This window comes from Tetrao urogallus (assembly GCF_951394365.1).
Source record: "Tetrao urogallus genome assembly, chromosome: Z".
Lineage (NCBI taxonomy): Eukaryota > Metazoa > Chordata > Aves > Galliformes > Phasianidae > Tetrao > Tetrao urogallus.
In genome coordinates, this window is record NC_136816.1 from 34050510 (window position 1) to 34065273 (window position 14764).

The 14764-nt window shown below is 40.3% G+C and overlaps 1 protein-coding gene across 1 annotated transcript; it reads left to right on the top strand.

Annotated features, from left to right (window-relative positions):
- Nucleotides 1-1018: 1018 nt before the first annotated feature.
- FBP1 (fructose-bisphosphatase 1) lies at nt 1019-10118 on the top strand (the record flags this gene model as incomplete). The annotated part of the gene is made up of 7 exons (XM_079548255.1): nt 1019-1188; nt 3206-3368; nt 5053-5145; nt 6170-6313; nt 7511-7648; nt 8823-8942; nt 9927-10118. 7 exons carry the CDS (start codon nt 1019-1021, stop codon nt 10116-10118), a joined length of 1020 nt encoding a protein of 339 aa, XP_079404381.1.
- Nucleotides 10119-14764: the final 4646 nt, after the last annotated feature.

A 14764-nucleotide genomic window follows, 5' to 3' on the forward strand; every position in this document is an offset into this window, starting at 1 on the left:
AAGATATTTTATAAGGCTTCCAAAAATCCACCAGCATCTCCAAGAAACACCTTTATGTTTCTAGTCTGGAATATGAAGTACTGAATCATCCCCTTCTGAAGAGCATGACACCTACTTAAATCTGTGGCTTTCAGTCCTGCCTATAATGCTGGGCATGGCTGAATTAGGCCAAAGCTGCGTGCACTGGGCAGTAGTAGGTGTTTATGCAGACCTCTGGTGTAGGAAAGGTATGGATAGACGAAAGCATATAAGCATGTGAAGATGTACCCTGCATTTCATAGTATATGGAATGATTTGAGCCTGCGACTTCAGTTTTCCCACCCAAGTCTGTGCCCTTCCAAATAATGGATAATCTTAACTAGTGTAAATAATCACAGTTTCTTGGACTCATCTCTTCAGATAATGTAAATATCAAATTATGGGCAACAGAGGAACTCTACTTTGTAACAAGTAGACCACTTACATCCATATTTATATTTTTCAGATTGAAGAGAAAGATTGTGCTCAACTGTTGAGTAAGCTTGGTTTAGTGTGTACATTTTTTCTGATCAAATAAGCAGTGAAATGTATTGTTTTGTTTTACTGCACAGTTCAGAAGACCAGAATCAAAAGCAGTGGGATTCAGGAGGGTCTCGGTTCCTGGGGCTGTTTTGTAACAACAGTATTTCATAGAATCACACTACACTCCGAGTTGGAGGGGACGCACATGGATCATCGAGTCCAACTCCTGGCCACACACACGACCGCCCCAAATCCAAACCCTACGCCTGAGAGCGGTGAGCAAACGCCCTCTGAGCTGCAACAGCCCGGGCCCGTGACCCCCGCGCCGCGACCCCGCAGCCGCCGGCTCGCTCCGTGGCGCCGCGCCGATCCCAGAGAAGGACCGGCCGCTGTTGGTTGCGGGGCGGAGCGGGGGGTGGGAGGAGCGGGGAGCGGGCGGAGGAGCGCGGTCCCGCCCTCGGATGTAGGTGCGGAGCCGGCGGCGGGACCGCGGTGTCTCTTGACCCACGCCGGCAGCATGACGGACCGCTCCGCCTTTGACACCAATGTCATCACCATGACCCGCTTCGTGATGGAGGAGGGCCGGCGGGCGAAAGGCACCGGAGAGTTCACGCAGCTCCTCAACTCGCTCTGCACCGCCGTCAAGGCCATTTCCACTGCCGTGCGCAAGGCCGGCATCGCCAACCTGTGAGTGACGCTCCTGCCCCGAGCAGGGGGTCGGGGCTGCCGGCTGGGCGCTGCGGGAGGTGGGATGAATATAAATCATCGGGCTGCGCTGTCGTCCCTCCGCTCTTCCCACCTTCCTCTCGGGACTGCGGCAGCATTTCGGACAGCATCTCCTTCCAGGAGCAATGAGCTGTATTATTTGCTTTTTGGTCCCCTTAGCAGACGTTGCTGCTGATGGACCCTCACACACACCTTCATCAACTAGGTGTAGGTGTTTTGAACAAGAAAACCAAAGGAGCGGGATGAAAGGCAAAGTGTATTCAGTTGAATTATTGCTCAGTGGAGTTAATAGCTCATATCAGTGCACTGCTTTGTGCTATGTGGCACCTCATCAAGCTGTGTTAGTTTTGAAACCAGACCTCACAAGGTGCTAAAACAAAAGTAAAACTATTGTAGATAACAACTCAGTGATATAAATCACCGTAGTATGGATATAAACTGCTTCATTACTTAATGAAAGGTAGCAGTACCGTGCTATGTACACACTATGTAGTGGAAAACATAGTATGGGTGAAGGCAATACAGAGTAGTATTTATTACAAAGTGTATACTACTATTAGAGAGTTGAAAAGTTTCGTGAAGTTGACAAAATAAACGCAACTCCAGGAGACAATAAGGATATTCCACTTGACGCATTTTTGAAGTAGTTTGCTCTGTCTTGACTTCTACTTTTACATGATTCCGATCACTTTCTCACTGTTACATTCTAGCTCCTTCCAGCGCCTGCTCTTCTGATCATTGAGGACAGGGATTCCCACCTCCACCCTTGTTTGCTATGGCTGATGTACCATTCCTCATGTCTCCCTTTGCTGCTGTGCTGAGCTACCGCAGGCTCCATGTCTGTGTACTGCGTGTCCCACAGGCTGCATGCTGGGCATATCCCCTCTCAGCCCCAGCACTTTGGGTGTGGGATCTTTAGCTGCTGGGCACATGTGGAGCATACTCCCTACCTTCCTCTCCAAAGTTAGAGTTGGAGGTACAACACTCTCTAGAAACGCTTTTGCACTTGCAGAAAAAATGTTCAAGGTGCCACAGTGAAACAGAGGCAAACAGACACATAGGGAGTCATGGCAGGTCTCCTGCACGCAGCACACTGCTGCTTTCCTAAGTTCAGCATTATTGCAAAAGACCTGAAATACCAGTATTTGGATTGATCAGTGTATCTTGACCGAAGTACGTTGCAGAAATCTCAATGTGTGCAGAGCTGGGTCTTTGTTTTTCTCTGCTGAGAACTGAACTTCCTGGTCTCTCTTCTGGACGCTTTCAACATCGCCTATCACAAGGTCTCCCGGTACTTCCTGATGCCAGACAGAGCAGTTCTGATTAGCTGGCAAGGCTTTATTTGTGCTTTGTGCTTGTGTTTCTCAGTTTTGTTCTCAAAGACATGTTTATAGCTTGAAGTGAAAAGCTGAAAACACTGAACCATAAAATTGTTGATTTATGTGTGAGCAAAGTGTTTGTTCTGGAATTTGTACATGGAACAGCTTATCAAGAGCAAATTATGCTGAGAAGTTACAATGTAACTCACATGGTGACATTCACTTCTTAAGTATAGTTTCTAGCAAAATCTTAGCTTTTATAGTAAACAGCTGTGACTGGAGATAGGATGAAGGGACAATTTATAGTTTATAGTTTATATAGTTTATAGTTTATATAAAGTAACCCAGATTTGTAATTCAGCCTTCACAGCCTGCTGTGGCTGTATGTGTCTATAATTCAGGGACTATTGAAAAATGATTTCTTACTTTGTGTACCTCACCTTCAGTTCTAGATTTTTCATGACACAGGTAATGCTCGCAGGTATCAGCAAGGATCCATTGGACAGCAAATAAAAAACAGGTGCAGAAACCTGAGAGCTCACCCCTTAGTACTGTTTCCTCTGCAGGATGTTGTTCAAGCACAGACTTGTCATAAGTGGGCTGCTTTGGAAGCTGCAGTGCCCTCCTCTGACCAGTCGCTCTCTCCTTGCCTTACCTAGGTATGGGATTGCTGGTTCTACCAATGTGACAGGAGATCAGGTGAAGAAGCTGGACATCCTTTCCAACGATTTGGTGATTAACATGCTCAAGTCATCTTTCAGCACATGCGTTATTGTGTCAGAAGAAAACAAGGATGCTGTAATAGTGGAAGCTGACAGAAGGGTTGGTAGTGTTAAAAATTCTCAGTACTCGATTTTGGATCAATCTTTATAATGGTATCTTTTCAAGTGTGGGAAATTGAAACTGAGCCAAAAATTTCAGAGACCATGTCCTTTTCCATATAGGCACACACAAACCATTTTCAGTTAGGTTGTTCTGTAGATGCGTGTGTTCTCCTGTCCCTGTGTTTGTCCTGTCTGCTATTTCTGTTCCCAAGACCGGATTTTTAAATTTGTTTCTCTCCACTTTCTTTCTTACCTACTTTTTCCTAATTGCAGAGGAAGTGTTTTTCATGTTTCTTTCTCCTGATTTCTGGAGCTGCACTCTGAGTCCATCCAGCACTTTTGTAAAGGAGCTGTATCAGTAAAGCACTGGGTACCTATTTGTTGCAGATCAGATCTTCTGTTCTCCAGTTTGGGCAAATTCTCCCAGAAGCCCTGAAAATAAGATTTTACAATGACACAAAAAATCATTCTGACTTTTTGATCTTAATTATATGTCCTGGTCTGCATATACTTCTTGAATGCTTGTAGTTCCTTTTTGCTGAGTAATATTCTGGTATTTTAAAAAATCTGAGCAAAAAAATATAGAGAAAACAAACAGCAAACATAATCTAGGAAGTATAACATTTGCTATACAACAAAGCAGTTGTCTCTTTCTTTGCTGAGAATCCCTCAAAATGTATTGTGTTGGCATTGGATAAATTTTAAGTCTGCTTTAGATCTGAATGAATGTGATTACAGATCCTCACAGATCACTGAGGGAGGTTCGATGCTAATGCCTCTTTTTAAACAGAATATGAGGTAATGTGGCACTTTTCTCAGAATTCCTACCCATATGATAGCAGAGTATAGCATTTCTGGGTTTAAAAAGGTTTCCGGTTTACAGGATTGAATTGAATGAAAAGCAGACATGCAAACACAGTATGCATGATTATTAGTGATTGTGGACGGGATAAGGGAAAAATGAGCTACATAAAAAGCACAGCTGTTTTCCCTGTACTGGCAGTTTCCTTCGTCTGCAAGAATCCTTAATACAGCCATAGGCAGAAACCACTCCTTTCTGGGGGGACGAGCATCCAGCCCACAGGGCAAAACCAGGAACTGGCTGCAATAATTTCTGAGTGCCTGTCCATTCTGAGCAGAGGGCTTTGTTAAGCTGTTAAAGTAGAATATGCAGTAAACGTTAGGTGTCATTTAATCCCTCTAGTTTCAGCTCTTAATAATAATAATAAAAAAAGATAAATACTCTTGTCTTTTTCCTTAAAATTCAGCATGCAGTCTCATTAGGGGTGAGAAAATGTAGGTTAAATAATAGATATTAGAGGATGTCTGTGAAAACGGATCAGCATTAACTTGATATACGAAACTAAAGTAATTACTTAACTATTTAAATAAAAAATAATAATAAAAATAAAAAAACCCAATAGCTTTGGTGTTTCATCATTTGTTACTTACTTTAAGGACTCCCCAGATTCCACTGTGGCACAAATCACAATTGTAATCAAGAATGAAATGCAGGTCACATTTCTTTCAATTATGGAATTCTGTTCCTTCGTAATCTACAAGAGCATTTTAATTTATATTGATTTGGAAATGTCTGAGAATGTTAACCTACTGAATACTTTTATTTGCAGGAGGTAAGCAAATAATGTTACTATCTTATGTCACACGTTTTATATTTTTAGGGTAAATACATAGTCTGCATAGACCCTCTGGATGGATCATCTAACATTGACTGTCTTGTTTCCATTGGGACCATCTTTGGCATCTATAGAAAGGTAAAAATCTTTCCTATAGAATGGGAAACAATATTATTGTGCACCTTTGAATGAAATAGAATTGCATATGAAAATTTAATAAAATCTAACTACTTATTTGTGAGAGAGACTTTCCACGACTGACTGTAAGTTAAATCTGCTGTTTCAGATGCTTGTATAAAAGATTTGCATCACTGTATTAGGAGATGAACATTAGAAGAATATGGAAGACTTACTGATACTTAATTAGTCAGCTAGAGGAGTCACCCCTTACAAACATAGCTAGTATTAGATTCATAAATAATTTTCTTGAGACAAAATACCATGTGATTGTTATCTACATGGGAAATGCACTTTCAGGTTTTCTTTTTCTCTGTACTAATAGTTATGTTAGCCTTAGGACAGGCTTCAAATATAAACCAGAGCTGAAATATGGCATGTGCATTTGAGTGTCTAATTCACTCTGAAAGGCAGAAACCTTGTCTGAAAAGCCTGAAATACTGGATTTACATGTCACAAGATGGGGGAAATAGTAAGTCAGATAAAAACACACCCAACTGTCTGTTTTAATCATCTTTTGTATGTTCTCACATCCCTCAAAGTAACTATTTTCCAATTCGTTTTTTGATGAAGCAAAGGAAAATAAAACTACCCTAGGCATTTTGCTCAGCTGTAAACTCCGTGAGTCATTTTTCATTGCTTGCTTTTCAACTGTGCCTTGGACCTTTGCTTTGAGTTGTGTTCATCACCACCTACAAGGAGGTGCGCAGCTCTATATTATCATCTTAATCCTTTCCTGTTTCCTGCATTCCAACAAGGCTTATATAAGAGCATTTCTAGATGAATGTGTTTGTCTCTTCCATATAATTTGTTCATTATACATAATGCATACAATAATAAAACACATCTACTAGGAATCCTAGTTGTAAGCCATGAAAGCATTTGTGCTTGGATATGCAGTAGAAGATTATTCCTATCTCAGAGTTCAGTTATATTATATACCAGAGTTAAAAAATGAAGTAATTTTTTGTGCTCCTTAATCTAGGTATCCCCTGATGAACCTACTGGGAAAGATGCTTTACAACCTGGGCGTAATCTTGTGGCAGCGGGTTATGCTCTCTATGGGAGTGCCACAATGCTGGTACTGGCTACTTCTACTGGAGGTGTCAACTGTTTTATGCTTGATCCGGTGAGAATGTCTTCTGCTTGTTTGTTTGTTAGGGATGACAAAGTACAGTCTGTAAGACTCATTTGTTCATCAAAAAGGTCAAAGGAGCAATTTTCAAATTAAAGCTGATGTGGAAAAATGAAGTACAGTCTGTAACCTATCAAAACTAAGATCAAGAGATTTTTGCATTCTGCTTGCCTGCTGCAGTCAGTGATTCAGCAATAGAAAGACAGTCAAATCAGGGAAGCAGATATGCAGTGTGTGTCAAATAATGTGGCATTTAAAGCAAGGTATTTTATGCAATGCAGAATGCAGCTGAATATTTTTTATGCCTTTTTTTTCTTAATGCTAGGGCCTTAGTAAACTGTTGAAGCAGATATTCTTAACTTTATTCTATATTTTCAGATCTCATCGTGATGAGTAAAAGAGTAAGTGATGTGTGTGAATGTGTTAGACATTGTAGAACACATTGATGTATAAGCTTTAAAATCAAAGGCATACTGACCACAGCAGAAAGTTGTTTGCTATAATAACCCATATTTGTGTTATCAGTTAACCAGAATGTGGCACTTGCCTGCATTAAGGTTTAGAACCTGCAGCTGTCAAGAAGCAGGAAATACAATATGGTGCTCCTTGTAAAATAAGAGCTTAATTAGCTGCATGTGTTTTTGTTTATATTCAGATAGGAGACAGCTTTTAGCATGTATGAATGTTATTTTGTTTGCTTTAACTAACATAGACATTTACATCATTGAAAATTAAATAGCCCAGCCCTTGGCTATAGAGATCTCTTGGCTTCAGTCTTCTAGTTAGCCCAAGCTAGGACAAACTAGATTGTATTAGTATCTATTTGGAAACATTTGCACATTGCTTCACCTGGCACTCTCAGTTCCTGAACTCTTCATAGTCATTCCTTTGTTATGAGTTTAACAAAAGTATGGAGAGATAAATGAATTTACAGGCAACAGCATTATTTTTTTTTATATAGAAAACTAAGAGAAAGCTGGAAATGGTAGTATAAAGAAGCTTGCATGACCCCAGGATTCCTGCTCTAAACTGCATCTAAATAGCAAATACCACCTTCTTCACAGATATTGAATCATTAAAGAAGGTAGCAGCTTTAGTGATTATTTCCTAAGCTGTGTATATGATTGGCTTTCACTTTGTAAATAAATGAGAAAACAACACTGACATGTTATGTTTCTTTCTTATTTTTAGGCAATTGGAGAATTCATTTTGGTTGATAGGGATGTGAAAATCAAAAAGAAGGGGAATATCTACAGTCTCAATGAAGGCTATGCCAAATACTTTGATTCTGCAGTCACTGAGTATCTCAGGAAGAAGAAATTTCCTGAGGTAAAAAGTGCAGTTTCAGAGAAGCTTTCTGATCACAAGTTACACTTAGCAATTCCTGCTTTAACACCAGTTACTGCCTCACATAGGACATTCCAGATCTTGTTTGTTTTCTTCTTTTTAAATCTATTTAAAATGTATCCATGTGTGTAGGACTGCTAGTTAGAGCAGCTGATCTTCAGTATTACCTTCCACCTCTGCTTTTTCTTCCTTTTCTTCTTTATTTTCTGATTTTCTATCTTAATCAGGGGCCTGAGTAACTGTTCTTGAGTTAAAACTGGGCATTCAGTGGTAGAGAGTAAGTGTCATCTGGTGATGAAGAAACATTTTCTACAGGCATTTTAGGTTGCAGCTGCCCCACTGCCGCGTCTGATTAGATGTGGAAGGATGTTGGCCTTGTGCTCAGTAATAACATGGGCTGTGTCCCCAGGGGCCTCTCATGTGAAAAGTTCATGTTCTTTCAAGTCTGCTTTGTGGTCATGCAGCTTCCTGGTATCAGAAGGCCTGAAGCTCTGAGGAATACCCACAGAAACATGTCCGTTTTTACACCTTCCTTCTGTCCTCACTGCAATTATTAGGTGAATAACAATGTCAACATGTAGTACTTTAATGTTCATCTCCACACTCAACTTCCTGAACGAAGACTGGTAATTTCTTCTGGTGACTTCTAGGTTTTTAGATCAAGATACTAAAATGATACTGAAAGACACTATCTGAGTATATTGAGGAACAAATTTTAGTAGTCAAATGTTAACTTTTTGTTGACAAAAGAGCTCTAAAAACTGAAGCAAAAGGGTAAAAAGAATTACTAACAATTACTTCTTTTGCTTTTTTTTTTCCTCATTACAATAGAATAAAAACCCAACACCACTTTCCACCACTTGATCTTTTTGCTACTAAAAATGGAGTGTTTTCCAAGGGTTAGAGCACTGATGGAGAGCTGGATAGCATTGTCTGCTGTTGGCACAACCACTTATCCATTCTGAGATCTTCCATCTGTTCTTTTTCTTGGACTTTCCCAATTAGAAAATGAAGAAGAAACTGAGTTTTTAACCTAAACTACTTGGAATACTATGAATTGCAATATGAAGGAGTTAGATGTTACAACCACTAAGATAAAAAAAAAGACTAACCTGATGTGCTCAAAAGTTATGTCTATTTGAATGTCTTTCTATAGGATGGCAGTTCACCATATGGTGGGAGGTACATAGGATCCATGGTGGCTGATGTACATCGCACACTGGTGTATGGAGGAATCTTTCTGTATCCTGCTAACTCCAAAAGTCCTAAAGGGAAGGTAAATCTGCATAAGTCCAATTACAGAAGAAGTTGCATTACATAGATATTTCACTGTCACAGATCAGTATTTTGATTCCAGAATGTAATTCCTACAACTTGGAAGCTTGTATCTCTGATATGCACATATAACCCACTGTTTGCACTCTAACACAAGAGACAGCAACCTATTGTCAGACTCCAATTTAGGGCTGCTTCTAGCCTGTGTCAACTGATTTTTCTTTATATTCACATGAGTATGGATCATTAGTAGGAACACGCTAGGGAATGCTTGTTTAAGCAGTCTTCTCCATACCATCTCTGCCCAAACACTGGTATCCCCAGTTAAGTGGAAAAATTATGAAACTAAATAAAGGGCTCACACTAATTCCAGCTGAAATTCCTATTACAGTCCGAGGTATCAGAAGCTTAAATGTAATGTGCTCCTTAAGAGAAGCTCTGCTGAACAGGAAAACCTCTATATCTTTTTCTTAGTGGTGCTGCCTCATCTGGAGGAACCATGCTTAGCTGCTTCTGCAGGGCAACAGACAGTCCCCTGTGGAAAAGCACGCTCTTAGGGGCTGACCGGGTGACTATTTATTCAGCAAAGACCTTTCATCTGTTTTGTAACTGTCCATAAATTATTGCTTCAGGTTGCAGATAAGATGCAGTTACTCATTAGGGAAACCTAGTGGCATACTCAGGGTCACTGTTTTTCTTACTATATGATCTGCTGCCTTGTTAAAGGCTTCGCTTTATATATGTGCTTTATCTCTGTGTAAAGACCACAGTGCAAACATGAACTGTGGAGAAAGCACTCAAACTGAGCAAATCCAGCATTCTCTCTGCTTTGTTTACAATAAAAATCCACACAATTCTGGAGTCAAGTTTATATTAACTATGGAGTACTACAAGTGTTGACTGGCTTTAAATCAATTGCCAGATAGTTATGTGATTGTGAGCATTGCCTGGATTGACCACTGTCATTTTGATTTTTGTCTTACAGCTGAGACTGCTCTATGAATGCAATCCTATGGCTTTTGTTATTGAGAAAGCGGGGGGAATAGCAACAACAGGGCATCAGTCAATACTAGATATAGTGCCTGAGGATATCCACCAAAGAGTGCCTGTTGTCTTGGGATCTCCTGATGATGTGAAGGAGTACCTGGAAATTGTCAAAAAACATGCAGCTAATTGAAGAAGGCCTGCTGCAGTCACTATGCAGATGGGAAGGAATGCATTAAAGCTAAACCAAAGAACATATTGCAAGTCTGTCAGACCTTTGTAATAAGAAAGGGGATAAGCCACATTTTCATAAGCTTTTTTTTAAAATGCGGTTGTACTGTAAAACAAAAGGCATTAAAAGATTGTATTAAAGGAAGCATTGAAAGAAAACAAGGGGAAAATGTTTGGGTTTTTTATTTATCTTTTTTAATTACACAAAATCACTGATACTACAAGAAAAGATTGTGCTATGTTCACTGATACCTAACTTTCTCAAACAAACAATATGGTTTCCAGAATATCTCATTCTATCCTCTTCTAAAGATCTTACAGCCTCTTACACTGAGTGGCCCTTCTTTGACCAGTCCATAGTTCTTTGATGAAAATATAAAGGCTAACATGGATGATTTCACACATTGTTTCTAGGCCTTACAAGTTATTCAGTGTACTTCAGTGTGGACTTATCCTAACCAAGAGTTAACATTTGTGAAATATGCACATTAATATATGATAACTCTGATACATCCTGTTAATACAGCCAGCTAGTATTCCATCAGATCTAGGTATATAAGGATGGGAAATGGAAAATGAGATATCTTGGAGGAGGATTTTGAATTTCAGAAACAGCATGTGCAGCTTGGTACCATTCTGCTCCATGGCCATCATCGCCACATTGCCAGAAATTAATCTGGTTGAAATAGAACATCTCTTCTACTAGCAACCCTCACCTGGTGTTCTTTGCGTTATTTTGAGAACATGCATTACCACAGAAGGAAAGAATTGTGCTGTGGAAGCAGAATTAAATTGTGAGGATTCCCATAAAGCATGCCCGCATTTAATGTGCTGATTCAGAGCATGCTGCTGGGAACACCACATTAGCGCTTGGGAGCTAGATGGATTGTCCAGCTGTCCAGGACTGCAAATGCCTTATAGGGTCTGGACTGTCCTGACCATCCCCTCTTAGCTCTCACTCTGCCTGTGCTCTAGCTATCAGTGTTGTGAAGACATGTGCCTGGTCCTGAGCAGCACCTAGCCCTCCACAGGCCATGCTGCAGTCTGGAAAACAAGGAGGCAGTCAGGTGGGAGAGGACTCAGGCCCATGTGGCCAGGCAAATGGGACAGCTGGACTACTGCCTGCGTAGTCACTCTTGTAACCCAGCCTTTTCACCACAGGCTGTCTTGCTCATGCTAGGGCCAGTGCTGCTCCCTCTGCCTACTCAGGTTGGACACCAGCCACTGGGGTGTAGCCACGCTCTCACTTTTGTAAAAGAGATAAAATATAGTTTTTGCATCTGTTTTATCTTTTCTTTGTGTTTTTGAAAGGAAGAGGGAGTCTCCATTTTGGTTGCGTGGAAGTGCTGGGTGTGGGTGGAGATGTCACTTCCATCCTGAAGCACTTCTGGGGAACTGCTTGGCTCTTCCTCCTGCTTTTCCATGTTTACTGGCTCTAGCATTAGCTCATTAGCTCTAAAAGGCCTCTTGCTCACCAAATCAGCCACAGCAGGCATGGTGCTGGGAAGGACTCCGCTGATGTTTTGGATGCTGCTCCTAGCGCAAAGCATGTGACTGTTTCTACACTGCACAATTTATTTAGACCCTTAAGGTTTTAATTCAATTTGTTCTCAGAGCCATAACTGGATACTTTCATTTATTTCATTAATTGGACTCTAATAACAAGAGAGCTGGGAGCCCTTACAGTTTTTGGTTGTTTTTTTTTTCCCCCACTTTCCACAGATCAGTCTGGACTACAGTGTCTCACCAGCCCATTGCCCAACTTTTAAGATAGACAGCACCCAACAGCAAGCCATTTCAAACATCGATAGTAACTCCTCAGCTGTATTCCACCCTCAGCCCCTTCAAGAATCCTTGGGCTGCATACATCTATTTTTAAGATAACATACTGGCAACAGGGAAAGGTTATAGAAAGAAAAGCAATACTGCCTGTGTTTACCAAGACATTTTCCAGTGTTTCGTGTTTTTGTTTTTTTTTTTCCCTGTGGGTTGACATTTTGTAGTGAGTGCTTTGTAGTGAGTTGTTTCTTTCTTTCTATCTGTAATATATGTACCCATGATAGGAAGAGCTCCCACGCAGCCACTTTCAGGGAGAACTCCTCCATCAGCTCATTCACATTTCCTTTGCAGGGCTATCCTGGTGTATGAGAGCTGTGCAGAAGGGCTTGCTTTGGCAGGGCATCCATCTTCAGCTCCTGCACTACCTCTGGCCCTGCTCAGATGCTGAACTATGGCATTTGGTGAAAGGTCACCAGCTCTAATTTCAGGCAGCACCCTCCAAGCAACTAACATTTATGAGCAGTTAGAAGAGGTGTCACCTTTACGGTGCAGGGATACCCTATACACCAATGGCAGTGGGAATCAGCTTCAGGAACTCTTGTATAATCACTGTATTAGGAGATAGATCTGCAGACCCATCAAATTAAGTTGCTTTATTTTTAGTATCCTTTCTGTCCTATTACAATCCACTTTATTGACACACACTTTAAAAACAATCTTATTTGTTTCTCTTCCACCTATTAAATAATAATATTTCATATAGATTAACAGTAGGGCTTTTTATCATTTAGAGGATTCTTACATATTTATATAACCACATTTCTTACTAAAGAAATGTTGTTCAAGCTGTACCTTAAGGTGTTCTAAACTTACTAAGAACTACCCACAGCTGTAGAAAGCATTTGGGAAGTTTTCAGTTAAAAAAAAAAAAAAAAAGGAAAAAAAAAAAAAAAAAAAAGAACTAACAAGGGAAACAATGACCTTTGAACACTCTTTGAACTGCTAACTCCAAAACAAACTTTAGAAGTGGTTCTGAACTTTGTCTTTTTGACCAGTGTGCAAGATCACTTGGAATCAATACAAAGAAGGTCTACACGTGATGTTTTTGACAAATGTTAGAAGCCATAGTACACAGACGCCCACACCGTTGACAAATTTTATTTGCTAAGTTGATGAGGACCACAGTGCTACACAGGAAAGAGATTTTGCATTAAGTGCATTTTAGTACTCCTCATGCTGAGAACCATAATGATGATGAAATAACTTGCAGAATGTAATGGTTGTATTTTAAACCAGCAGATTTGTTTACACATCTGATGTGAATCTTTCCCTTCTTTTATTCATAGCTTCACCGTGATCTATCCCACAGCTCTGTAAATATAACTTTTTTTGTTTTTGCTCAAAGTCTCTTGAAAGAAAGAAAGGCTCCTGTCCTGGCAAAAGGTGTTCTAGAATACGTGAACGGCCTAACAGACTTTTAACTAGATCACAGAAAATAGAAAATGTTCCAGATAATTTTCATTTCCCACCTTTTTGTTTTTGAGGATGGAATCTGCCTGCTACTCTATCTGAGAGGTCCTGCTCACCAGTCCTCCTTACCCTGAGAGTTGCCCAGTGACAGAGCAAGAGGCAATGTGCACAAACAGGAACAAGTTTAAGCTGAGCATGAAGAAAAACTTATTTACTGTTCAGTGACACAGCAACACAGCACTGGCACAAATTGCCCAGAGAGGCCGAGGAACCTTCTTTGGAGATCTTCCAACCTGCCAGGATGTGATCCCGGGACTGGATCTGCTGACCTCCAAAGTAGAAAATCTTTGCATTCAGATGTATCACAGATGGGGAAAGAGAGACATTTAGGAAAATAGTGAGAAATACTGAAGTTAAAAAAGGAATGCAAAGGGATGTCAGAACTCTTGGCCTACAGCTGTAGCTCCTACAAACAAAAATAAGGCTAAATACAAGTTCTGTTGATAAATTAAATTTCTTCTTTTCTAGTATGATTCTAGCCCAGTAATTTGGTTTCAATGACTGATAAAAATTAACCTCATTGCAACTTTGTGTTTTACCTTCAGATTTTCTAATTTTGTTGTAGGCTTTCTAGACCTTCATCTTAAAAATAAGAGACTGCTACCAATAAGTCAAAATGAAGACTGCAATACATGATTGTTCTGATTACCTCCTCTAAGTGAGAGAATAGAACTGCAATTGGGAGCTGTAATTCCAGTGCACCAGATGATAGCATGCGCCTAATGCACTGCACTTCTACCCGTCTTCATACTAGTGCCATGTGTTCCAGGTTTGTTGCTTGCAAGAAAATGATGGCAGAATTATGCAAAGTGAGACATATCTACATTTGCACTGAATCACAGAACCATGTAATTATGACAGAGACAAGATAAAATCAGGTAAGTATCATTTGTTGATTAATGAAGGGATGATTACTTAGGAAGCATCAAGCCATAACTCACTCAGAGTTTTTCATTTATGTAAACTGTATAACATTAGAAGCAGCCTAGACTGAGAATTAAGTCATTAAAATGGTACTGCAACTACTATAAAAAGCACCTTTAATATACGCATATTTACATGCTCAGTGCTTTCATTCTGTAGTTCATCATGCAAAACTTCTTGGAGTACCCAAGGCTTAGACCTGGCTGAACCATTTTTCCATGTAATTTAGATTAACTTCCAAATGTCTGTGGTAGGTGGATAAATGGCCTTCTGGCTTCAGCCGCAGAGCAGTATTTTGCCTTGGAAAGTGCCATGCCCCACTGCCAGCTTTGTGGAGGGCCGGGAAAGGATGGCCAGATAGGAGACAGGGTGATG